Genomic DNA, 24,889 nt, shown 5'->3' on the forward strand with positions numbered 1-24,889 from the left:
CAAGGATAAAACCTTAGTTTTATACAAAAGAATGGCAGTTCCTATAAAGGTCATATTTTTTAGAAGAGTAATATATAATATTTTAAGTGCCTTTAAATGCTCAATAAAATAAAATGACAATTCCAACCCACCACCACCATTCAGAGTGAGATCCAGTTCAAATAGTGTTTCATCCCTTACTTACCCTACTGACAGACTAGATTTAACCCAGACTGATCATTTAATAGCTTGTAAACAGTTTGGCCTGGCCCTCCATGGACGCTCACTGGACAAAGAAACTTTTATCGCGTTTTCATGCTAGGGCACTTTATACACCCAGAGAAGTTCTTTCTGAAGTACGCAACTGGTGCCAGTCTTTGGAATGCAATTTCACTTTTATTTATTTTTAATTTTTTTACACCAATGGCTCATTTATTAGTTTTCCATGTCGAACCCATCCCTCGCCATTAAATGTGAAGACTCTAAAACCTTACGTGACAACTGTACATTGATTATACACGTGTAACAGCATGTACTGTACTAAACGACACACGTGGGTCACGTGATCAATCATTAAAGAAACATTGTCGCACCGGGACCAAAGAAGCCCAAAGGTCACGTGACCAGTTGTTAAGGAAACATCGTTGCACTTGTATCAAAGAATCCATGGGTCACATGGTCAGTTATTAAGGAAATATTGTTGTGTCAGGATCAAAGAAGGCCTGCAGGCTGCCGCAGGAAAAAGCAGCATCTGGTCCTGCAAAGACCTGCACTGGGCCTGATCCGGACCCGACACCGCAAGCAAGTTCCAGATGCAGGGCAAACCCGTGGCGAAAGTGGCAGGGCTCCAGGCGACCTTGAGGCCCAGGCAGGCAGGATGGGGCAGAGCAGTATGGCTCACCTATGGTTTTCCTGGCTCACTCCTGGTCAGTTCTCTTTGGGTGGGTCTGTCCTCCCAGTGTCCTGTTCAGAGGTCGCTAGACTCGGCACGCTCGTATAGCGCCCGCAGCTTCTCAAAGCGCGGCCCCCACTCCTTAAGGCACTCCTGCACCTTGTCCTCATCCGGCCCAGCCGAGCCGAAGGAGCTGAGCGAGCCGGCCGGTGAGCCGCCGCCCTCGGTGGCGAAGACCCGCAGAGAGTCGAAGGGCGCCGCCTCTGGCCGCTGGTCGGCATCGCGGATCACGTCGCACAGGTAGCGCGCCAGATCCTGGCTGGAGAAGGACAGGCTGCGGCGGCCCGGCAGACTGGGCTGGGCCTGGGGCGGTGGTCTCGCAGGGGGGACGTCCCGTCGCACCAAAGTGCTACTGCAGCTGCTGTCGCTCTTCCCGGGATCCTGCTGACCGGCAGGGGGGTGGTGGCCCCCCCGACACCGGCTGTACTGTACAGACTGAGCCGGGCTGGGCTGAAGAGACTTCTGCAGCTCCGCCATGTCATAGGCATTCTGCGGGGAAAGAGCCATGCAACCGTCTGATACATGCACACCGGCTAATAACTCAGCATCTGTTTCATTTATGATCTTCTTAGACAATAAAGTAAATGGAAACTGCTACAGTTCTCCAGAGACTGTCTGACCCTGCTTTCTTTGGATAAAAGCATCTGCTAACCAAATGTAATGTGAATGTATAACACGAGCTTGAACAAACTGAACTACAGTGAACAGAATGACTTATTGGTGGCTGTAATGTAGTTGGGGGTCACTGGCATAAATATCAGTGGGGCTTCTTCAAAGGGTGTTTAACTAGCAAATGTATGATAAGAATAAGAGCATCATTTGGCATTTAAGGAAGGACGAAGTAAAACAAGAACCAGGAAGCTGGTCTGGGAGAGCTGGGTGACGGATGAATTGGTACTAATGCCAGCTTAATACTAATAATTAATTCCACATCAGCCACACACTTGAAACTGATAGTTACGAGTGGCTGAATTTACACACTCCAAATATCAGGAGAAACAACAAACTCAAGACTTAAAATGCAGGCATTCTGGTAAAGGGGGCAGGGAGATGATTGGCAGACTTACAGTATCATACAACACGATAACAGAATGAAAGTTGTGTCAAACAATAAAATATTCAGTGGTACTTGGGGGCCGGCTTTTGTACTTGACACATTACAAAAAGGTTATGTTCTCAAAGTACGAACAGGATCAACTTGGCTATTCCTTAACAAGATACCATGCTTTCTATAATACATTCACAATACCTCAAGGATTGTGAATATATTATATAAAATATGGTATCTTGTTGTGAAATAACTAAGTTTGAAGCAGTGGTGCTGTAATGCATGGGCACCCCCGACCGACCACAACTACATCATCAAAAAGTAAGGGGCCACTGTCTATGTAAATGTGTCTCTGCTTTGAAGTGAAGTCATCAATGGTGCCTTTAAATTTGGCCAATAGTACTCTCAGTTTTCAAGCACCTTCCCTATTCTGAATACAGTGAATATATAATTAGCCCTTCAAATCTAAATTAGTTTGCTGCATAAGCCTCTTAGAAGCTTAGAACACTTAAACTAAATAGAAGTGAATATCAGATTAACTAATATTTCATTTAACGGAAGTTTTGGTTATGTAAATACTCTAAATCAGCATACTAAATTTAACCAGCATTCCAGATAGACCAACATTTCGTCTTCATTTGAAAACTCTGCAAGAGCCCAGGGGCTGGTTATGCAATCAAAAAACCACGAGAGAAACTCTTGATGTTCAACACTCAAGTAATTTCTAATTTCTATTTATCCACCAAATAAGCGCATATGAATGTGATCATGGTTATCAGTAAAATATCGAAGCGATTTCAAAGTGATACAAATGGCAGTGAAGTGTCAGAGATTGCCCTTTCACATGAACGAACGCTGCAGATTATGCAAACTACATCCCTCCCAATATGCCTGTTTAATCGCTTCCCCGTTAATCTAACAATCCCGGGATCGATGCCTCTCGCAATGTGCACCGCATCATTACTGCTATGGAGATGGCACTTTGAGACAATGTGTTAGGAGATTTACTCTCAAATGATTAAAAGATCCAGCGATTAGATTAGGTCTAGGCAATCCCCCACAACAAAGCTAGATTCCCACATCCAGACAATCACCGGAAGGAACTCTAAACCATACAATTCTCAAGCAACAGTAACGTCTTCTTCCATAGATTCATACTCTCCACATTATCTTTTTATAGAAACTTTAATGTATTTATATAAATACCAACTTGGTTTATACAACATTGGTCTGACTACTGGTCGGGGTCACAGGGGGGCATGGAGCCTATCCAACGCAGCACTGGGCACAGGGATGGGGTACAACCTGGATGGAATGCCAGTCCATCACAGGGCACACACAGTCATACGCTATGGACAATGAAGAGACACCAATTAGCATAACAGCAGGAGTAAACCTGCATGAGAGAACATACAAACCCTACACACAGAGCAGAGGTGAAATCCAACCCCATTCCCCACCCCTACCCCAGTGCTGGAGGTGTGAGGCAACAGTGCCGCCCTACTGGCCACATTCTGGGAGCCATGTAGAAATATCAATCGAGGACTGAGATATTGATAGTTGACTATTTGTGTATTGTTTTCATATGTGGGCTCTAATGCACATTGTTTTTAAGCAAGGGGTGTTCTGATTCAGTCAAGAATGTTCAGCCAAGAGACACTTAAAGTCCTCTGATGTTCCTCTGAAGAAACTCATTGCATTAAAACAGTCATTAGAATAAAAAACAGCCTCCCTGGGCAAATTTGCCTGCATTAGTTTATGCGGGGGTCTCCTTGAATATGTGGGGATAAACATTTCATGTGGTTATGCATTCTTGGTGCATTTCACAGCATGCAGCGATGTTCACCACCACTCAAGCCACGCTTTTAGGTGGGGCCCCCGAGGATTGGGGTCCCCTTTTGGCAACACACAATCACTATACTAAATATTAAATAAATACATTCCTTATTATGAAATCAGCTAGCTTCTGATATCAAGGTGGGCAAGTTTCCAGTAGGCCTCTAGACACACAGCAAAGCCGCCTTTTTCTACGTTGATGTGTGCGTGTGTTTAGGACGTGAGAAGGCAGTGCTTGGCGCTCATTGGACAACTCACCTGGTCCTCCTCCCCTCCGCCTTCCTCGTCGTAGTTGAGCACATTTTCCCGGATGTCCTCCCAGCCGTCGTGATGTGCCGACACATGGTACACACCCTCCTTCAGGCCCTTGTAGGACCTCCAGCGTGTCCAGAGGAATATTCCCAACAGCAGTACTGGGGGGGTGGCAGGCAACGGCACCACGGAAGAAGGGAGAAAAGAGAGTTCACTCTAGCTTTTCTCTTCCATCCATACAACTGATAATGCTCTAGCAAAGTGGCGTAAATACATTACGAACTGCAGTCATTACCTGGAACTCGAACAGACAATTGTCACTGGGACTGTGTTGTAGTGTTCAAGGTATTTTACTTGCCAACCTCACTCTATCTCTCTTATCCTGATCATAATTATTACATCCACCTTTGTGAACGATGCACCAGAGCCTGCCACAGCTGAGCAGCACAGGCAAGCATGAGGACACGCCCCCACCAAGCTCTCCGTAACTAGGGCTGGGCAGTATATCGATATATTTACGAACAAGATTTAGGAGACAATACCATTCACACATTATTATTCCTTTGATTCCATTAACAGTGGTGACATTTTGATACCCAAAATAAGGAATAGCAACCTTTAGTATTCATTTCTGGTTGTAAACAAGACAAGAACATTGCATCGTTGCACGGAATCCCAGAATTCACAGCTAAAATCAAAATACTCGGGTGACGGGAAAACTGATGGAGGTGAAATCTGAGGAGTCGTGTTTAATTGGTTCATTTTCTTTTAAAAAATTTCCAGATGACTCAGGTTAAATATATTACTGAAGGTTAATACCTTAAAATGAAGATCTTTCCAGTTATTACGTGCACTTCAGATGCTTATCTGGGTTCTGTTTTAGAGCTATTTTTTTTTGTTCCAAAACATTCACCTTCTGTGTTGAGAGGAATGTCATCAACTGAGGAGAGTCTGTTAGTGGACATAATGGAGTGAAACACTTTAATATCGTAACTGCTGGGCATGATTTATTTTTGCTTTTATTTCAAGACTGCTCTTTGGAGTAAAGAAAATTTCAATTCAATGCTGAATAGTAGCATTTGTACAGGGAAGCAAACCCTGTATTTGCATTTACATTTTTTCCACCCTTTGGTTTAATTATACATTACAGTTTTTGTGATATCACACACATACAATTCCAAGGCATAAACCGTGTATTGCTATTCTGCTTAAAAATACAGAGACATGTTTTTTTAGTTTATAATGCCCAGCCACATCTGTCAAACCTCAGTCTCGTGCTTTTGGGCAGAGCCAGAACGCACCTAACATGTAACATGTAACATGTAACATTCCAGCACGCAAAGCAATGGCAAAACTTGACACTAAACTCTAACTTTTAGGGCTGGGCATCTCATCTATGGTTCTTCGGACGTAGAAAAGACACAGAATCCAGATGGACTCTTCTGCTCTGCTCAAACTGTTATTTAATTAGTCACTTTTGCAGCATCTGGTTTTATCCAAAGCATACATCTCACATTTAGCACCATATTGAACAGCGAAACAGAACTTCACGTTCTTGCAGGGGGACCCAATTTAGGAAATGGATGGTGACTAATGCTCCTGAAATCAGTTTTAATTATCTGCAAGACAGCATGGAGCTGATTTTTTTGCTTGGCAAGTAGCCAGAGTTTAATGAATCACCATATGTGTACGATCAATAACCTATGAACTTCAAGCCAGGTGGACGAAGGGGAAGAGAAGATCACAGGACAAAAGAACTTACTCTCACACAATGATAGGTGACAATGCCATAAGTTACATGGATAAACCCACCATGAAATCTGACTTCTAGCCACTGTTCCAGGCATTACTGTAAAGTAACAGTCTTTATCCGATTGACAGACATCTTGGTCACTAAGCTTACTCACACATTAGCATCCCACCTGCAAGTGGATGATATCACATCCATATTTGAAGGTGACCAATGAGTTCAGCTTCGGATTCTACCATGAAATACAGGATCATGATTAAATTGTAACACAAGTCTATATACAGTATATTATATAATTTGGTGAGGTTTTAAGACATCTGTGTGACATCAGTGTTCTCAGCACTGGTGAGTGAAGTTTCGATATAACTACAAGTATCTGAGTATTCCTAGTCACAAGGCCACTGCTTTAAAATATTCATGACCTTTGCTCTTAATTGACTAATAACAACAGGTTTCTTTTATCCTTCATAAACTGGAAATTATAAAACCAGTTTGACCAAGGTGAGGGTGTCTGAGGCTACCTGGATAAGAGGACCTAAGGTAGAGACATCTTCTCTCTATTACATTATTCATCTCCCGTATTTCTCTCCAAGGCAGCCTGCATAGATACCATTTTGACCCACTTTTAACCATTGGAAATGCATTGGGGCCTTAGTTAAGTTCCACAGTGTGGACTGGCGGTCCGCCCGCCTCTAACGTGATGAGCTCACCACTAAATAAATTACAACCACACAGGCAGGAGTCCAAGCTGAGCATCAATCCATAATGCTGTTTACAGAGACCCGCGCTCTGTGGCCCCGGGGCCTCCGCTCCCACAATATCACATTGTTTTACATTATTTATATGCTTAGCAAGCACTACCCAAAGTGACTTTCATAGCTTACCACTCTTACATTTAAGTTGGATGTTTACAGAAACAATCTGGATTAAGTCTGGAAGAACACTGCAGGAACTTCTCCTCCCCCGAGACATTGTCTATCTTTTTGGTTACAGCTGTTGAACCAGTATACTGTAGCTTCACATTAAATTGTTCCTTTTACCTATTTATCAAAAACCCAGAGCAGCATACATTAACTTTACTAAAATGATTTAAGTGTCTTGCTGAAGGGTACAACAGTAGGGCCCTTCTTTCCAGCAAAATTTTGGTCACTAAAGTTATCAGTGTAACATTTAGAAGCCCCATCCCTAGACTAGTCATCCCGTCACCATTTTCATTGCAGGGGCGGGTCTTACCTCACTGACAATTACAGGCATCAGACAGACGGTGTGTACAATGAGAAGCACTAGGAAGTGTGTGTCTCTCTGCACGTAATGACCTTGTTTATGTCTCAACTGGCAATGAGAGGGGCTGTTCACTCTTGGTATGCTATTCCGTTCCAGACACCCTGGACAGCTAGTCCATCCCACATGCATAATATCACACTCTACGGCTAAGCGAGACACACTGCAAAAGGAGATAGCCAGGAGAAACTCACACAAACTTAGGGTGAACATACACACACAGCCAGGGCCATGGTCATTTACATTTACCATTTTATTTAATTTGCAGACACTTTTATCTAGAATGACACATATTTTTAATTGAGATAGCAGGGGCAGCCAATCCCAGGAGCAACTGGAGGCTTTGATCAAGCATCCAATGATGGCATTGCTCCACCCATCCTGGGATTTGAACCAGTGCCCTTCTGATCACAGGCACAGCACCCTGACCTACTGAACCACACACCACCTGCTATGAGCAAAAAACTCTAAGTGACCGACTGAATTCCCCCACCAATGCTTCCTATCAAACCTCTCACCCCCTCCTCTGGGCTGCTGCCAGTGATGAGCTATGCAGTACCTGAAAACGCTGACTGCCCTATTATTCCTGGAATTCTGGCCTCTACCTGCCCAGCTATGAATCCAGCAGGTACGGGCAGAAACCCACTTTGACAACCAACAGCCCCATGGTCTGGAGAGAGAATCGGCACAGCTTTCTGTGAGGACCTTCTGTGATTAACTTATAATATTCAAATATAATAGGGCCAAATAATCCCACATATGAGGCAGGATGGGATGAAGAACTGAAATGAGAGAAAGGAAATGACCGTGAGAAGGTTAAAGGGATGAATAAGAAATAATAGAGAGTGTGGTGGGGGGGGGGGGGGGGGTGGTTGGACATTTCTTTTACTCTGGTAATAAAAATCACAGGAACATTTCCAATACCAATGGCCTATGACATTATATATTGTGGTGGAGATTCTTTCATTGTATTATAGTCCAACTTAAAAAAAACCCTCGGCCTCAATCACAGTTTTTCATAAGAAATCGCCGTTCTTCATAAAAAAAACTTTACAAAAAATACAAGAGGGGTTTAAAAAACAGAACAGAGAAAAAGGGGGAGGAGATCTGATGGGGAGGGCAGTTAAGATGCTAAAACTAAAAAAACAAACAACAGGGAGGGGTGTAGGGGGGTATGAGGTGGAAACATTCACTTGTAGACTCAAAATGGGTTGGGGGGTTGTATGAACGCCCTAATAGCATGGCTCACGCCCGATACCCTGGCATTACTGATTAAAAGGCTGTGAGAGTATTTTGCTGTGCGTAGTCTCATATGTCTGACGTATACTGCGCTGACTGCGTCTTTCGTCGTTCCACCTTGAACACGCACCAGCCAATCACAGAAATGGGTCATATGATTGGTTTAGGTAGGGACCACTCACAACTCCCCCAGGGAGCATGGCGACTTGCGATGAGGTGGAATCTAGGCCAATGATTTCAAATGCTCATCCGCTGACATTCTTAGTAGTCACCTGGTGTCAGCCTCGAACCCAGGACCGTTTGCGGCCACAGAGGCTGTCCAGAGCACCAGGTACCCCCTACAACGGGCCAATGGGATTATGGCAGGGAGACTGAAAGACACAACTCTGTGTGATGTATGCTTGGGGAGATAAACAGCAAGCAGGATGCATTCAAATTGGGAGTGGGAGCGGTGGGGGTGGGGTGAGGCGGAACGCTCAGGCGATAAACCCGTTAGTCTGGAAAGGAGAAGGTTCCTACAGCAAGCCGGCTTTTGTTGACCAGAATAGCTGGAAAAGCACACACCTCTGCATTCTACTTTTCACCGTGTAACCGACTCATCCCTTATCGATGCTGCAAATGGCGAATGAACACCAAAACCAAAGACACCCTGGTCCCGAAACAGTGTGCCTGCAGGTCACCGTGGCGACACTGCTGAAGCGGCAACCGCTTCCCATAAACACGGTTGTCGTCTTTGGAAAACAAGTCATTGTTAAGCGCAGAATTGTCCAGAAAATTGCACCTGCTTCATTTGCTTGTTTACATCATAGCAGAAGGGAAAAATCATTTTTAATAGAAAATGTTTGAATTTGTAGTTCACTACAAACAATATCCCCCTTTCTTCCCCGACCAGGCAAACTGAATACGCCAGGATCCTTAGTTAGCTCTCTGCTAGTTTTGCCAGCTGCTCAGGATGACTCTGGGTCATCTTCCATAAAGAGGTCAGTGGACTGAAGTGAATGGAGTAACTTCCTTGGGAATCTCCTTTTGACAGCGCAGGGATGATTCCTTGAAATGACGGAGTAAGATCCTGTTTTCTAGCACAACGGCAACATAGCAGCGATCCTGCGTTACTCTGCCGACGGGCAAATGTGGCCCAGCCCAGTCCCCATTTCATTCTCCGACATGTAAATTAGATGATCAAAAGACAGAAACATTGGTTTTTCAGTGACTCACGGATAAATAAACATGCAATGTGGAAAACAGCGCAGGTGGGAGATGTAGAGTGGGAGGGAGGCACAGACAGCGAGCCTGGGGGGGGGGCTTTACCACAGGTGGCACACGATATACTGGACATAGCTACCTAGGAGCGCCAGGAAGCAGATAGAAATGGCGAACATGGAGCTGAAGCTGAGTCCCAGGTCGTCTCGGTAGACGGCCAGCATGACCTCACAGTGGCGCCCCCTGTAGCCCTCGGGGCAGTGACAGGTGAACTGGGTGGGGGAGTGCGCCACACAAGTGCCCCGCCGGCACGGCTGGCTGGCGCACAGCGTGTAGATGCAGACCTTGCCCGTGGCGTTCTCCCAGGCCATGTGACCCACGGGACACCTGCAGGACACATAAAAGGCTGGTGAGAGCATTTCGGCTTGGGCTCCTGCCAGCTTACTGTGGCACCCACCAGCTTACTGCAGGGGCCTCGCTGTGAAACCCTTATCGACACTCAGGCTCAGGGGCAGGGCTACAAGGGCTCTGACCCTCACTGAAAGCTGATTGGCTGCCAGTGCGTCCTCTCTACTGTCACTGACGGATTTTAAACAGTATGACTTAAAAAACATCGTAAAATTGCCCCTGATCAGGACAGTCTAACCAAGTTAATCCTTAACCCAGAAAAATGCCTACACACAACATGACTAACCAGGAAACGGATCGGTCTTCTAAACTCCCCACTTCTGTAGTTTTAGGTTCTTGCTCAAACCGACATTCATAATTATGACACTGAGCAGTAAGATCAAAGGGGGACTCGCAGCTCCTACATTGGCAGCTCAAGAAGTGCATTTTGACACGTTTACCACAGGTTAAATTACCGGAATGTTCTGCGGGTGGATACGGGAGGGCGACAGCTCTGCCATTTTTAGCCGCGGGAATCAAACTGATGCAGGAAATCAGAACAGACACGATTTCATCTCCGGTGGAGAGCGTGGGGGGCGCCCACACGCCCATCATGGTTTGACAGACGCTGTTTATCGGGACTTGGGGACGATAGGCGGGGAGGGGTAGGGGTGATGGGGGCGGTGGGCAGGGGAGGAGCTCTCACCTGCACTCGTGGATCCGCCACAAGTCCACGCAGGTGAAGGGGGGGCTGCACTGGTGCCCCCTGCAGGAGTCGGATGAGCAGCCGTGGCTGACACCCTGGGAGCCCAGCAGAGACACCACCTCACTGGACCGGCCGTCCAGTGCAACATGACGCCCATTCAGTCTCAAGTCCCGTATGCATCCTGTAATGGGTTTGGCGTCAGTGTCATTTTAAAGGAAACATTCCTAATAGCCCACTTAGTGAGCACACACACTGTGTGCTTTTGCCCCCAGCAGTGCTGTCTCCCTGGTCATGCTGTCTCTCCGCAGTGATGCCACCTCCATTGCAATCGCTCCTGCTTCTGACGTGTCCCCCTGAAACCCTCCTGATCTCCTCTCCATGCAAACGTCACAGCTGTCACCAGCTTTCCTAGCAGCTACACCACAGCTCACGCCGAGGTGTGTCTCTATTATTAATCAATTTTCTCATTTCATAACAATGTCACGAAAATACCCTGCCATGCTGAGGCAGGATTAGAAATGAATGAAATCTTTAATCGTTGGTTGTTTTTTGTGAAGCGGTCCCGGTCCTCTCTGCCCATTTCCCAGCATTCCATGCTTTGGACATACCCAGAAAGCTCTTGTTGTGGCCGGAGGGGAGGCCGTTCCCCACCAGCACAGCTACGGGGTCTCCAGCGTCCTCCCAGCTCTGGCCCAGTAGAGCGGTGACCTCCCGCCGGCCGCCACCCCCATCTAGCCGCAGTGTGAACTCGTTGTCGTGGCGATCCAGTTGCATGTCGTGCCACTCGCCGTCGTCAATGCGATGGGACTGCAGGGTCAGGCCACGCTCGCCGTCACTGAGGCTGTAGTAGGTGACCAGGAGGCCCTGGATGATCTGATATGAGCAGGGAGCGAGATTAGAGCCCCACCTTCTATTTAATAATCACTAACCCCCCCACATCTCAGACGCCTCCTTCTCTGGTGGACGACTGAAGTCACTTTGATCCCAGCTATACACTTCTTCTTGGCACGAACAGAATCTGCTTCCTCCGCTCTTAGGGACATTTGAGAATCCGATTTTGCCATGAGAGAAATGTGGCGTTCCAGGGGAAAGAAAAGCACAGGCACCATGGAAAGTGCTGGTGCTTTAGTGTTTTATCACACTGGAGCCTGAAGAAAATATATGGTTTCTTTATTTATATATTTTCGGGCAATACTCACAACAAATCATTAAAATATTTACAGGTAACAAAACCGTGTAATTTTCACACTGAAAACATACTTATACAGAAGAGGGTTCTCAGCTGTTAGTGACTCCAGAGTGTGCTTGAGCACCTGCTGGCCCTGAGGTGACACAAAGCCTTTGTGTGATTATTTTATTTGCAGTTTTATGATCGGCCCCCACCGAGCATCACTGATAAGGGGCCGTTAAAGACTCCCAGGCGGGATTGATAATCAGCTGACAGGGGTGTCATGTTTCAGGCCGGTCGTCTGCTCATTCTTAAAATAAAATAAAAACACGAGAAAACCTGTGAAGGGAAACCTAAGGCAAGTGCGAAGGTGGCAGTACCTGCTCTTCCTCGGATCTCGTAATGAGCTATTAATATTGGCTTGTCATCGTTTCTCAAAGGACTTAATAACGTTACCAGCGCCCGTCCCCTCCAACCCCAAGCCCTACCCCCGCTCTCGGTGCTGCATCTACATTTCTTTCAGGAGGCCTGTCTGGATCTGACAAATAAGAGCCAATGCTGAGCGAACATCCAGTCCTGCAGCTCCTGGACCCCTAGTTTTTTTGACAGTGTGGGGGTTGGGTGCCATTTCCTTCCCTCCATCTATCTATATATCTCTTTCATTCCCTCTCCCCGTCTTTCCCCGTCTCTCCTCAGCTGTGCCGTGCTGATCGGCCCCCCCAGCGTGAGCGGCTCATTACCTGAGCTGATGTGGACCCCCCCTCCCCGCCTCCGCCTGCCACCCCTCTGCCGGGAAAAAGCCGAATAGAAAGCATCAGCATCAGAGCGAGACGCAGCCCTTTGAGCAAGACGGCATTCCAATCCGTCGTCCGCCAGCGGCCCCATGTAGCAGCATGTGATGCAGGCTGGATCTCCTGTCTCTGGCAGGAAAAGGAGCAGGAACATACAAAATCCATGCGGGCTGGGCTGGGACCTGAAGCTGACTCCGGGAGGGGCATGAGGAGGGCGAGTGTGATTCATATGGATCTAGAACATTCATCTGATGAGTCACTCAAGCGACATCTCAGACTCCACCAGTTAGAACAGCAGACTAAACCCATAATAAGCCTGGATGCCTGCTACTGCATTTAAAGACATGACCAGCAGGGCGGCTTCCACGCACAAGAGCTCCATCTTGGTCACGGTGGACAGGGTGGGGGCTCGGGCTGCATGGAGCTCATTGGTAAATGCTGGGATGTGGCAGCTCTTATGGAAATGGCCGTCCCTCTTTTTCTGGGACTGAGATTGAGTGAGGTGGGGGTGCAAGGGGGGTGGCACAATGGATGCATTCATCGAGGCCGGCGACGGAGAACAAAACAGCTAACCGGAGTGGCTCGCTGTGCTAAACAGGGAGGGAAAACCGGACACCTGAGGATGGGCGGAGTGGCCTGTATGCATTACACACTGCCCCCACCCCCAGAGCTTTTATGCTGAGCAACGCCCCTTCACCCGGCAGTAATCAGTGATCAGATAATTACAATAATGGACACCAGAAAGGAAACCCTACCGAAATTATAATCGTAAATTCATAAGGCAGGAAGCACCTCAAATGCAGATTCATCGTGCAAATTTGGTAAGACGGGAGGTCTCTGCCCAAGCAGTGAAGCCACTGTTTAGTATTAGCATGAATCGACCTCCCGTTGACTGGGCAGCGCCAGTTCGGTTTCACTGCTGGGTCCCCATCAACCTGCCCTCACTCACCTCCAGCCGCAGGTACTCCCGCTGGCCTGCAGAGGCCAGGCTGAGGATGGTACCACTGGGCTTGCGGGTTCGCACCAGCACCTGCACCTGGGTCCGGCGAACGGAGAGTGGCAATGCCAGCTGCAGGTGGGTGTGGCTCTCACTGTCGAAAGAGTAGGCGGGTACCTCTGCGGGTGACAAAGCACTGATGTCACCTGCCAATCCACACGACGCACTCACTACTGCATGCGGGGCGGTGATACAGGTGGAAGGATAGCATCCCTTGAGCATCCCAGGAGCAGCTGGGATCGAGGGGCCATGGGTGATATATTTTAGTACTCAGTCAGATTTGAACCAAAAACCTTCCTGACATGGGCTCAGACTCCTAAGCCTGTGAGCTACATGCCACCCATGTATTGGTCTCGACAATAAGCAATCTCCAGGAAATGCTCAGGTCTTCAGGGCGAGACATTGCAGTATATACACATATTTGATTAAGCTCAGTGCAAAGACCACATACTGAAACGGGAACAGGGATGGCTAAAGAATAAACAGGCTCCCAGCCTGCCCCCTTCCTCCATTACACTCCAGTGAAGGCATGTAATACCGCAGCATCAGCGCTGACAGACACGGCCGCCTGGTGACACCGTGTTCTGGAATTGCGTGTTCCAGGAGACCCTGGGGGGTGGGGGATACTTCATGGCCATCTTCAACGCTCCTGGTGCCCCTGTCTCCTCGCAGCCATGACAGCGTCTCATTTCTGCGCGTCGCGGCACTAAAATCGCGGACATCAAAACCCCGATAAAAATAGTTTTAATCCCATCTCACGCAGAGCTGAAATTTCCCGTGGCCAATGCATCCTGCGCAGCGGCTTTGTGGCGGGCTCTGCCCCTAATCGCATGTTTCAGCTCCCCCGAGTTTCCTGCGTGTCACTCTTCCGGCGATGAAAGGCTCGACCGTCTCCGTTTCACGAGGCTTTCGGGGACGTGATTAAACACGCTTTATCTATCATTGGGGGACATTTTGATGTTTTCTGTGTTACAGAACTGTCTTTAGCGGTACAAAATCTATATTCTGACAACTAGAGCAGTGCACTGTGGTCAGATATATCCAGAAAACGAATCTATATCCAGGGACAAGATTGTGGTTTCTGGGGTCCTACTCAAAAATTCACTTCAAGGCCCTCCACCCCGCAGGGGTCCCATGTGTGAAGTTGTATGCTTCCCCCCATGTCATCATGGCATTTCCCCCCATAGTCCAAAAAAATGCAGATGTTAACTGGAGTTACCAGTTACTGGAGTGTGGGTGTGCCCTGTGATGGGTTGGCACTCTATTCTGTGCTGTTCCTTGCCTTGTGCCTGTAGCCTAGGACCCCCCTGACCCTCAATAGGACAACCAGTTACAGAAAATGGATGGATGGAATTAATAAATATATGATGTAGTGACTGTTGGGGGCCAACAGGAGGCCCAAACCTTGGGGGCCCCATGCAAATGCATGGTTTGAATACTGGTGAACACCACTGCCGTCTATATTGCTTCACTTCCAGTCTGGCACATAGATATTACTTACAATATCTCGGGGGAAGTTAATCTTTTAGAAAATCAGTTTTTCTAAGGTCTTTGCCAGAATATTTGATAATTTACGAAAAGTGGAAAGCGAGGATGATCACTCAGGTTCTGCAGTCAGACTCATGAGCGAATGTCCCAGAGCAGTGTTCTGCTGAACCGTTGAGGGAAATGCTTATCATAAAGGCATCCAGCTTAAATGTCCAGTCGTCCCACTAGAAGGGAGATTTCTGAGGATAAAAGACTTTACACTTTTATATAACACTGTGGTTTTTCCCTCATCGCTGATGTTAGTTTTGGGTATCGGCCCCCAGGGGACATACCGTGCTCACACTGGTGCCCGCTGTACCCAGGGACGCACTGGCAGCTGAAGGAGCCCCATTCGCCTTGGCAACGTCCCCTGGGACCACAGGATGGGTACCCCATGGTCAGACAGTTACCATCCGTCAGCAGGCAGCCAGGGGCGCTGCCCTGGGAGTCTGCAGGGGAGCCCAGGTCATAAAACTGTGGGGGAAGGAGGGCAGGAAGATACAGTTGCAGAAAGCACAAGGCTGGGGGAAATGAGTAGGGCAAGAGGGCAAATGGAATGCGGAAGAGAGTCAGATAGAGAGGAAAAGATGGAACAGCCATTGCTATGAAAATATTTCAGTATTAATATCCTGCTTTGATTTCAATGTGCTCCTCCTCTGCATTGTGGCTTGCCTGAAAGAGCCCGGGGGCCTTGATGCAGCCCCACGTTCTCACGGGGCGCAGGGGGCCTCCTTTATCTTCCGCCGCTCGGCTTTCATCTCCACTCATTTCACTGGAATAATGGGCCTGCACCCGGCCGGGCAGCAACCGCTCAGGCCGTTTATTCCAGTGCTTTACAGACAACGTTAGCATTGTCATCTTTACAAGCTGCCTCATGCCTCTGAGGGCTTCTTCTAAACCTCTCCAAAACCATGTAAAGGAAGAGCTAAATGTCAAGGGTGCCTCTTTCAGTGGGGTGTAAGACCGAGCTGGAGCTGGTGGAGAAGGCAGTTTTCTCACATAGATTATTAATGACGAGTGAGCCCATTCCACAGGGCTTTACTACAATTAACAGGCCCTGAATAAAGCTGTTGGTGAAGCTACACAGTAACTGTAACCTGCTACGCATCTAAAGAACAACAATCGGCAATGAGTGCGAGGACTAGCCACCAGAGGGCGCTGTACCTTGCTGTCCACCACAAGGTTGCGGATGCATCCAGTGAAGTGTTTGTGTTGAAGCTGGGGATAGATGTAGGGCAGGTTCTCGTTGACTCCGCCCAACTGCAGCACCTGCGTCAGGTTCAGGTACCTGAAGTGGGGAGGAGGGGCAGTGGGGGTGGGAGTAATCAGCAATTTGTGAGGGAAAAGGAATATATCAGCCTGTCAAGCCGTCCGCTTCCAGAATCAGCAATGAACCATGGAGACATTGGATCAATTAATTCGAAGGACTTCATACCAAGCTGAAGTGCAAAAAAGGAACATTGCATTAGGTGCATTAGGGATGTCAAGGAAATCTCGGGGAATGATGGGGAAATGGAGAAGTGATATAAATCATGGAGAACGATGGAGAATTAGGAATGGAATATACCTCCATGCTACCATGAAGAGCTAGAAAATGGATATATAAAAAAAGTCTCTCTAGGCTCTTGGATGAACTGGAACTCAAGTGATCAAAGGTAACAAATATGATTTATTTACTCATTCTTTAAAGATTAAACGTCTTACATAACCAAAAGTTTGAAAATGGGCAGAGGTTAACATCAGACACTTGCACCAGACAACTTGGCAAACTCCACAGACTTTAATATGCACACTTGTTTACTGTCAAGCAGTGAATTATATATTCAAGATTTTCAGGCTGGCTTAAAGGGGCAGAGAGGGGATGTGAGAGACGCAGGTTCTTACCTGTCCAGGTTGGGTGTGACACCACTGACTTCGCAGGCTGAGAGGTCCTTGGTCATTAGCCAGTTGGTGACACTCTCCATCTCCAGGATATTACCACTGGTGCAGCGGTCCAACGTGAAGCGCACTTCCTTTTGGATGATGCCAGAAGGGGAAATAACAATTGAACAAGTGCAACATGCATTTTTGAGGAAGCAGAGTCAGCCAGTCCATGAAGCAAGTGGGAGTTAAGGGCCTTGCTGTGGGACCCAACCAGCAACCTTCCAATCACAAGCTCAGCATCCTAAACCACCGAACCACATACCACCCCCATGAATAAATACTATGTGACTGATACTGCCCTGAAACCACAGCAGGAAGTCCAGATAACTGCAATTTCCAAACTTTTTTCCCAACTCTTTGACACCACCATTACTTTTTTCACTTCTTTGACCCTGACATCATGCGTGTTGGGTTTTGGTTCGCTCCCCTGAGCCGTGCTGCAGCTACAGCGATGCCCACCTTGCCATCACTTCTCACGTCCAGCCGGTGCCACCGTCGGTCTGCCGTGTTCACGTTGCCAGGCAACCGCAGCACCAGCGTGCCAGAGCCGTGGTTTATCTTCAGCGTTGGCGTGCCGTTAATGAGCTCTGGGGAAAGAGAGGGGATCAGCATGCCCAGAGGACCTGAGGTCATGGCAGAGTGTCGGCGTGGACTTCCAGCCCTCACAGTCAGTATGAGAGGCATTTAAGAGCACACCCCAACACACACACACACACACACACACGCGCACTCACACATGTAGGGTATACCTATCCTTATGGGGCCTGCTCATTCACTTCTATGGGAAAAATGCTAACGCTAACTATGACAATCTTAACCCCCACCCTGCCCTAACCATAACCATAAGTAAACAAGCAAAATACAGAGTTTTTGCATTTTTAGCTGTTTCATAGCAGTCACCGATTTTTATAAAATAGAGTTTTCCCTTATGGGAACCAGGAAACCAGTCACACAAACAGACACACACACACGCACGCACACACACACAAAAGCCATGAGCTGAGGTTATTCTTTGCAGCTCAACACACAATGTGTAACAAACACGTCAGCCGACTACCAGCCTCCTTTTCCTCAAAAATCACCCAAAAACTGGAACCTGACAAAGCAGCCTCTGCTTTTGAAAAGTCCAGCACCACGCTGAGGGTTCCCTCTGCCTGCCAAGCTCAAATCTGCAAGGGGCGTACGGGAGCAACTGGAAAGTTTGAGCGCTTACTCATTGGAAAACAGGGCAAAGACGAAAAAAAAAAATCATATCAACTGAATTTTCAGGGGCCCTCTTCAAAAATATCAAGAGCACTGGCCAGTACAGCTCTACCTTAAATCTGTAAGTTAAGGACAAATGACTTGATGCATGGGTAGTGATCTAAACAGGCATTAAATAATCTCACCGAAAAGTCACAAGAGGGACCCAACAGTTTATCTGTTAACTGTTTATCAACCATCTGCAATTGTCACCTTCTGCATCAGTCGCACATAACATTTAAAGAACTGTCGCACTGCTCTGTACACACCCACTGCGCTTCCACTGTAAGCTTCTTACATGCACATTTCTAAAGTGAGATAATGTACAAACGATCCATCCAACTACACAGCCCAAGTCAAAACTGCCACTATGTACAGCATATATATTTATTCATTAGAGTCTAACTTGTCATGTTCTGTGTAAAGCAGTCTTTAAGGTATCTGACAAAAGGAATTTGATTCACTGTAAGACTACATATACTGAAATAACAATAAAGCAGTGATTCCCAGTGCAGTCCTCGGAGACCTGCAGTAAGTCCGCCTTTTTGCTCCCTCCCATGTGGTCTGTCTGGCAGGGAGCTGGGAGGGAGCAAAAACATGGACCAGGCTGGGAAACACTAAAATAAAATCTGACTTTATTTGAACAGTTAAGGTAAGACATTGAACCTGCTACAATAAGAATATACAGATAAGTGGATTAACAATTACTTAACTCTGAATAAAGCCGTACAATAAGTAAAAACATTGCATCATTTAAACCAGGTGAAATGAAATGTTCCAATACTAGGACAGTGTCTTCCAGTTTCAAGGCTGTGTCTATGAGTTCAAAGCCACCATTCACCTCCGGTATGTCTTAGAGTTTCGAGGACATTGGACTTGATAAGAGATTTAGCCAGGAACAGAGCACAGCCCTCTTACAGCTGTTCTGAAACTCAGAAATCCCCATAGGCAGTGGAGCTCACACAGAGACTAGCCAGCCGAATCCGTGTGATACACACCAGACATCAGAGGTTTCCGTAAAAGCCGAGAGCCGCTCTGAGCAGAGTGCGCCAGCTCTCCAGAGGAAATCACCCGCTCAACAAGGGAAGGCTGTCGGAGACACGCCCCTATCTGCCAGAAGACGGGACGTCCTCTTCAACTCAACGTGACACCAGCGGACTGTATTCCACATGGGTTAAATCAACTCCAAGAGTGTTTTCAACTGATATACCTTTGTTTTTAACCAAAAAGAAAAATATTCCTCAAGAATCAGAGCGGAGCTTAGAGTACTAAAGTTCCCACACGACTCTGCCTTAAATCTGCATTTAAGCTGCTGTTGACAGTTCTTTATCTGTTTCTTTTCCAATTTCATACAAAATCTGTCCCCCAGTCACAGAAGAAGAGGCTGGAGGTGAGGATTAACCCTGTTTCCCAAACCTGCTTCTATCTGGGTCTGACACAGAAGCTCGGATGGCAGGATGCTTTAAATAAATATTTTTAAAAAACTGCTGCAGACACACAAAATGGAAAACAGGGATCTGTTTAGATCCATAAACTACAGCCTGAAATGTCACAATTTAATTCAGCACCTCCGTACAGTTAGAAACTGGCAACAAAAAACATGAAAGCAGTATTTGGTGAGTATAGGAAGTCCTGCACTTCTGTCTCCATGCCCGTTCTGCTGTGGAACTCCCAGTCCAGCCCAGCTCCAGCTAGTGGCGTGATTGGTGTCTGCTTTGTGCATGACTTTTCTTTGAAGGCCTTGAGGTGCTTACATTCAGCCTGAAACTTAAAGACCTAATGGAAGTGACTGTAGAGACGATAGGGAGTCACAATGAGACATTTTCCCCAAGGTTGCAGCGGCGGCGCCAATGGGAAAGGCGGGTCCAGACTGACTGAAAAGAAAACCAACAGTACAGTCTTTGATTTGGATTCTCTCAAAAATGGTCACCGTGCTGGTTGTATGACACTGGGTAGGGAGACCTCAGGACAGGACACTGTCACTCTGAAAAATGATCGTTTTTTTAAACAACCCTGCTTGCCACGTTAACGAAATCAATCAAAGCATATGATAAGGTTCCTTTAGGCTGTATATCCCTTTAACAGTGCCTTTAATTCTGAAGGCTGGGTCTCCATGGTGTCTTTTATTCCTCTCCGCTCAAGGCAAACATAGCAGATCCCATTAAGGTTTTGTATGTTTATCTAGCAGCACCTAAGGGAGGAGGGCTGGAGATCAGGGAACAGGGTCAGCCAGCGTCCCTGGGGAGGCTGGGGTTAAGGGCCTTGCTCAAGGGCTCAGTGGCAATTTGATTACTCTGCCAGCCATAAAATCTGAACCCACAACCACCTGGACATGGTCACAGATCTCTAACACACTGAAAATTGGGTAGGAAATTTTTTTTTCTTGGATCTATGTAATTCTCTCTGCCCTTTTCTCTATCCCCTTTTAAACTAAAGCACTGGCATCTGCCCTTGACCAACATGGCTCCTGCATGTCTGTAACCAAGATGAGCAGCAGTATTGTTCACCAGTCATATCATGCATTTGTGTGGGGCCCCTTGCGAAGTTTGGGGGCCCCAGTTGGCTACTAACAGTCACCACACTAAATGTTAAATAAATTCTTTGTTTCTTATGCAATAGCTAGCTACAACCTTCTAACTCTACTCACTAGCTATTTATTTGGCTTTTGAAACCCCTTTGGAGGCATGAGGGGAGCCCTTTGTGATTGGGTGATGTCTGAAAAAAAACACAAACAAAAATACAGACGAAACACAAACGCACTTGTAAACAAAACATGTAAAAGTACGCGAATGAAGACACACACACCCACACAAAATCCATGTATTGTAACCTTGCTGAACATGTCAGATATTAGCTATATTGTATACATAAAAAAACACATCAGGGATTGACCCAAATCCAGTCACATCCTCAAAAGAGAGAGATGTAAACTTGCGACTCTTCCAATTCCTTGAAGGGAAGGGTGAATTAATCACAGGGACGCTTCCCGTCACAATCTGCTGGGACCTGAGGTTGCAGATTCCCGATGCCGCTGAAGCAGTGGTGCGACACAGCGCTTGTGAATTCGCAACATCGGCAGGTGTCAAAAGCAGCGAGTGTGTGATGTGCGGTTCCAGGCTGTGGCAGCCCCCACCCAGCTGGTCACAGGAGCCTGGTGCTGCTTCAGACGTGCCGCTGGGGGTCTCTGCCTCTTTCAAAAAACAGAAAGCCGAACAGCACCGCTCGGCTGAGGTTTTTCCCTCCCTCTGTTCACTTTGTAGCTCAGACTTTGATTTCTCTCTGCCTACATTCTCAGCCCCCCTTGTCCAACAGTGACTGAGGTATAGCCACCGCCAGGCACTCTACTCCGGGTATATTCCTTCTGAAAGGGCTTGTCACTGTCACCAGCAAAAATGATAGGAGCTGTTAAATATTATATATCTAGTTCACAGGTGTCCATCATATTCATTTCCTGATAAAAGATGTACTTTGATTTTTATTTTCCAAAAACTTGATTAGTCCCGTCATGCTGCCTGTCTTCTACAGACTTTCTTCTATGTTCATATTTGTTCCAAGCCAACATTCATGCTGAATGTTACTGGGTTTCATACTTATATCTGTAAATATTCAAATCTATATATATTAAATACTTCTGCAAGAGGCTACTGCTATTTATTGATTATTAAATTCCCTACATTGGGAATATGTATTACTTTTGAATGGTCCATTGCCAGAGACATTTATCACTTTAGCACAATAACTTAAAAAGTATTTGATAGATCTTTGTCAAACTTTGCAGAGAAATTTGATGGGCGAAGATCTGGATCAAATTTTGAGATAAAGTGCACTAATGCAAAGCCACCTAGTGGTGGGAAAGGGAAGGGTGACTGCAGAAGACACAGCCCTTTGACGGATGCCTCTTCACAAAAACATCATATGGATGAATTTCTTCACCTGATTTCATATTAAAGACAAATCATACCAAAATTGAAGCATCACTGCTAGTTGGCAGCAAAGGAAGGAAAGGGCAGTTGTAGAAGACACTTTAGAACACAGTAACTTTAAAAGTATTTCATGGAACTTCCCAGGAACACTGTAATGGAGAAATTATGAAGTCAGATTAATTTTTAGACAAATTGCAGCAAAAATAGTATCAGTTAGTAGGGGTACACAAATATCAGATAATCCAGGTCAGGGAGGACACTTTGAGCTAGGACAGGATTTCTAAACTACCATTTCAATTAAAATGACTTGGATTTCACTTAAGCATTGAGTTCTTACTGTGTGCTGATTAGTCAGTCTCCTCTAATCATGCATGTGACACTAATGTTAATATGGAACAGCTGTTTGAGTCTTTCAATAAAGGAAACAAACCAGTCAGACCACAAGAAGAACTGAACTATTTAGCCAAGCTTTTTTTTTTTTTTTGTTTTGGAAAAGTATAGTGTGTATAGGGGGGACTAGAGATTGTAACAGTTGGGGGGTGTGGGAGGAGTATGGATTAGATTGGGGAGGTGGTTACAGGGCTATCCTGGGAATACTTTATTCTGATAGTATATGACTTTGTATGCCATTCCAACATTGTATTTGGCAATGCTAAAACAAATCGTGCATCAACATACTTTGATATGTGGGTACTTTGATATGTATTCCGCTTCAGTTTTCTGTTTATCTTTTTTTAACTTCAGTTGTTCATTTTTATCTATTCCTTGTATCCGTCCCACTCTCATTATGCTGCTGGGCAAAGATAGCCCACCCCACAAGAATCAATGAATGAGTAAAGATCTTAATCTTAATCTTATGACCTTGTGTCTTTGGTTCTCCCTGATCCTTTGCGTCAATGTTTATTGATGTTCTGGATTGTTGCACCATTATTTGTGTCGGTATTCATTAGTACTTGGGTTTTCTGCTTGAATCTGCCAGTGATCAGTGCCATATGTATTGGCCATCTCTTGTCATCTGTACTACGCTTTCTGTGGTTAACTGTCCCAGTGTCTGCTGGCCCAGTTCTGACCACGAGGGTTCCTTTGCGCCGACCAGTACCTATGGCTATGAAGTCCTCGGGGTCCCAGGCCTGTAGCTGTGCCATGGGACCGCCATACAGCAGCAATCCGTCAGAGACCTCCGTAATGAACTCCAGGGAAAGGTGGCTCTCGAAGCATGGCCTTATGGGAGGAAACCAAGCGTAGCCGTTGCCGTGGAAACTGTGCTTGGTCTGCTGGCATTCCGGACCCTCATACTGCGGTGGGCACTGGCATCTGCAGAACAAAAACATCATGATGGGCCTGCTTTACTGCCACTTTCTGGAGTGATATTCCCGCATCTCTTACTATAACTGTACTACTACTCAAGGGGCCTCATCTGAATTTGAATCTCGTCCCTCAAGGCCTTTTTATCTCAAACCCTCCATTATTATAAAACAGAGAAATGCGACACCCAACTGCCGTATGTCTTCCCGTACCTATAAAATATGTATAAACCCAACTACACACAGCTCCATAGTGCTGAAACAGCTCGTTAAACTAACGAATACCTCTGGATGAAGCAGTCTCTTCTCTTCCCTGTGATTATGGAATAAAGTGTTACCCAGACATGCTCCTCGTACAGCAGATGGCTGCTCTCTTGCATCTGGTCTTATCTGTGATTCAGCGTGTTTGGTCTTCAAAACATCTATTGGAATCTTATGGGCTACCACTGGTCTCCCTGCTGAGGATCTTGTATTTCTCAGTATATATGCTGTTACCCAGTGGTGGCCAATTGTATCTGAAAAGAGCCAGGGTTTTCTGTAGGAGAGCAGGGGCGACCTGGCAGACAGAGCCATGTGATATGGGGGATTTCCCGTGAGCCAAACTCTTATTTCCCAATGTAATCTAGCAAGTTGCTGATTTATCCTTAAAACAAAAGCAGAATTCACCATCCATCCATCCATCCATCCATCCACCCATCCATCCATCCATCCATCCATCCATCCACCCATCCATCCATCCATCCATCCATCCATTCTCTAAGCACTTATCCCAGAATAGGGAATAGGTGGTACAAATCATTACAAACAATTACAATCACCTTTCTCATCTTTCCATTTCTGATACGTTTCTCAATAAACCTGTCAAACGTTGCAGATTATTGAAACCCTAACATGAAGCCTTGTCATTGGAATTGGATTACATTCCTCTGATAACAAAAAAGATGGTGTTATTCCAATTATATTTACATTTTCACACAACACACGAGTTGAATATGACAACATTTGTATGCATCCCTCTCCAGACCACGCATCCCCAAGACGACCACATCAGCTTTTCATAATCACTCACTAAATGCAGAAGGAGAGCAGCCAGAGCTGGGATGCTGATCAAACCTGCAGCCCTGGAGGTATGAAGTCGCTATGCCAGGGGCACGGCTAGAAATTATTGGGGCCCCTGACAAACGTCACCTTGAACCCCTCACTTTGGGTGGGTACTTTCAGGCTGAAGAATTTTCCATATAGAATTTTCCATATGTCCTTTTCGGTAGATGTCGCTTAGCGGGGGGCCCTAATGGTAGATTTGTGGCCTGAATACAGTGCTGGGCCCCCTGAATGTTCCAGAATGGTAATGCTCCTTTGACACCCCTGTGTGAGGCTGCCCGCT

The 24,889-nt window shown here is 46.4% G+C and overlaps 1 protein-coding gene across 1 annotated transcript in view; it reads right to left on the reverse strand.

Annotated features, from left to right (window-relative positions):
• Positions 1-294: 294 nt before the first annotated feature.
• The window catches only part of si:ch211-186j3.6 (neural-cadherin), a 106,137-nt gene continuing 81,542 nt past the window's right edge, over positions 295-24,889 (reverse strand). Inside the window, exons 23-33 of the mRNA XM_049030283.1 lie at positions 23,301-23,515; positions 17,496-17,623; positions 16,998-17,125; positions 16,278-16,401; positions 15,407-15,587; positions 13,539-13,705; positions 11,239-11,503; positions 10,631-10,811; positions 9,680-9,924; positions 4,074-4,228; positions 295-1,420 (exon numbers count right to left, since the gene is read on the reverse strand). Of these exons, the coding sequence (XP_048886240.1) occupies positions 947-1,420; positions 4,074-4,228; positions 9,680-9,924; positions 10,631-10,811; positions 11,239-11,503; positions 13,539-13,705; positions 15,407-15,587; positions 16,278-16,401; positions 16,998-17,125; positions 17,496-17,623; positions 23,301-23,515 (2,263 nt within the window). The 3' untranslated portion in view covers positions 295-946. The remainder of the gene's footprint in view (positions 1,421-4,073; positions 4,229-9,679; positions 9,925-10,630; positions 10,812-11,238; positions 11,504-13,538; positions 13,706-15,406; positions 15,588-16,277; positions 16,402-16,997; positions 17,126-17,495; positions 17,624-23,300; positions 23,516-24,889) is intronic.

Source organism: Brienomyrus brachyistius, chromosome 11 (assembly GCF_023856365.1).
Source record: "Brienomyrus brachyistius isolate T26 chromosome 11, BBRACH_0.4, whole genome shotgun sequence".
Taxonomy (NCBI): domain Eukaryota; kingdom Metazoa; phylum Chordata; class Actinopteri; order Osteoglossiformes; family Mormyridae; genus Brienomyrus; species Brienomyrus brachyistius.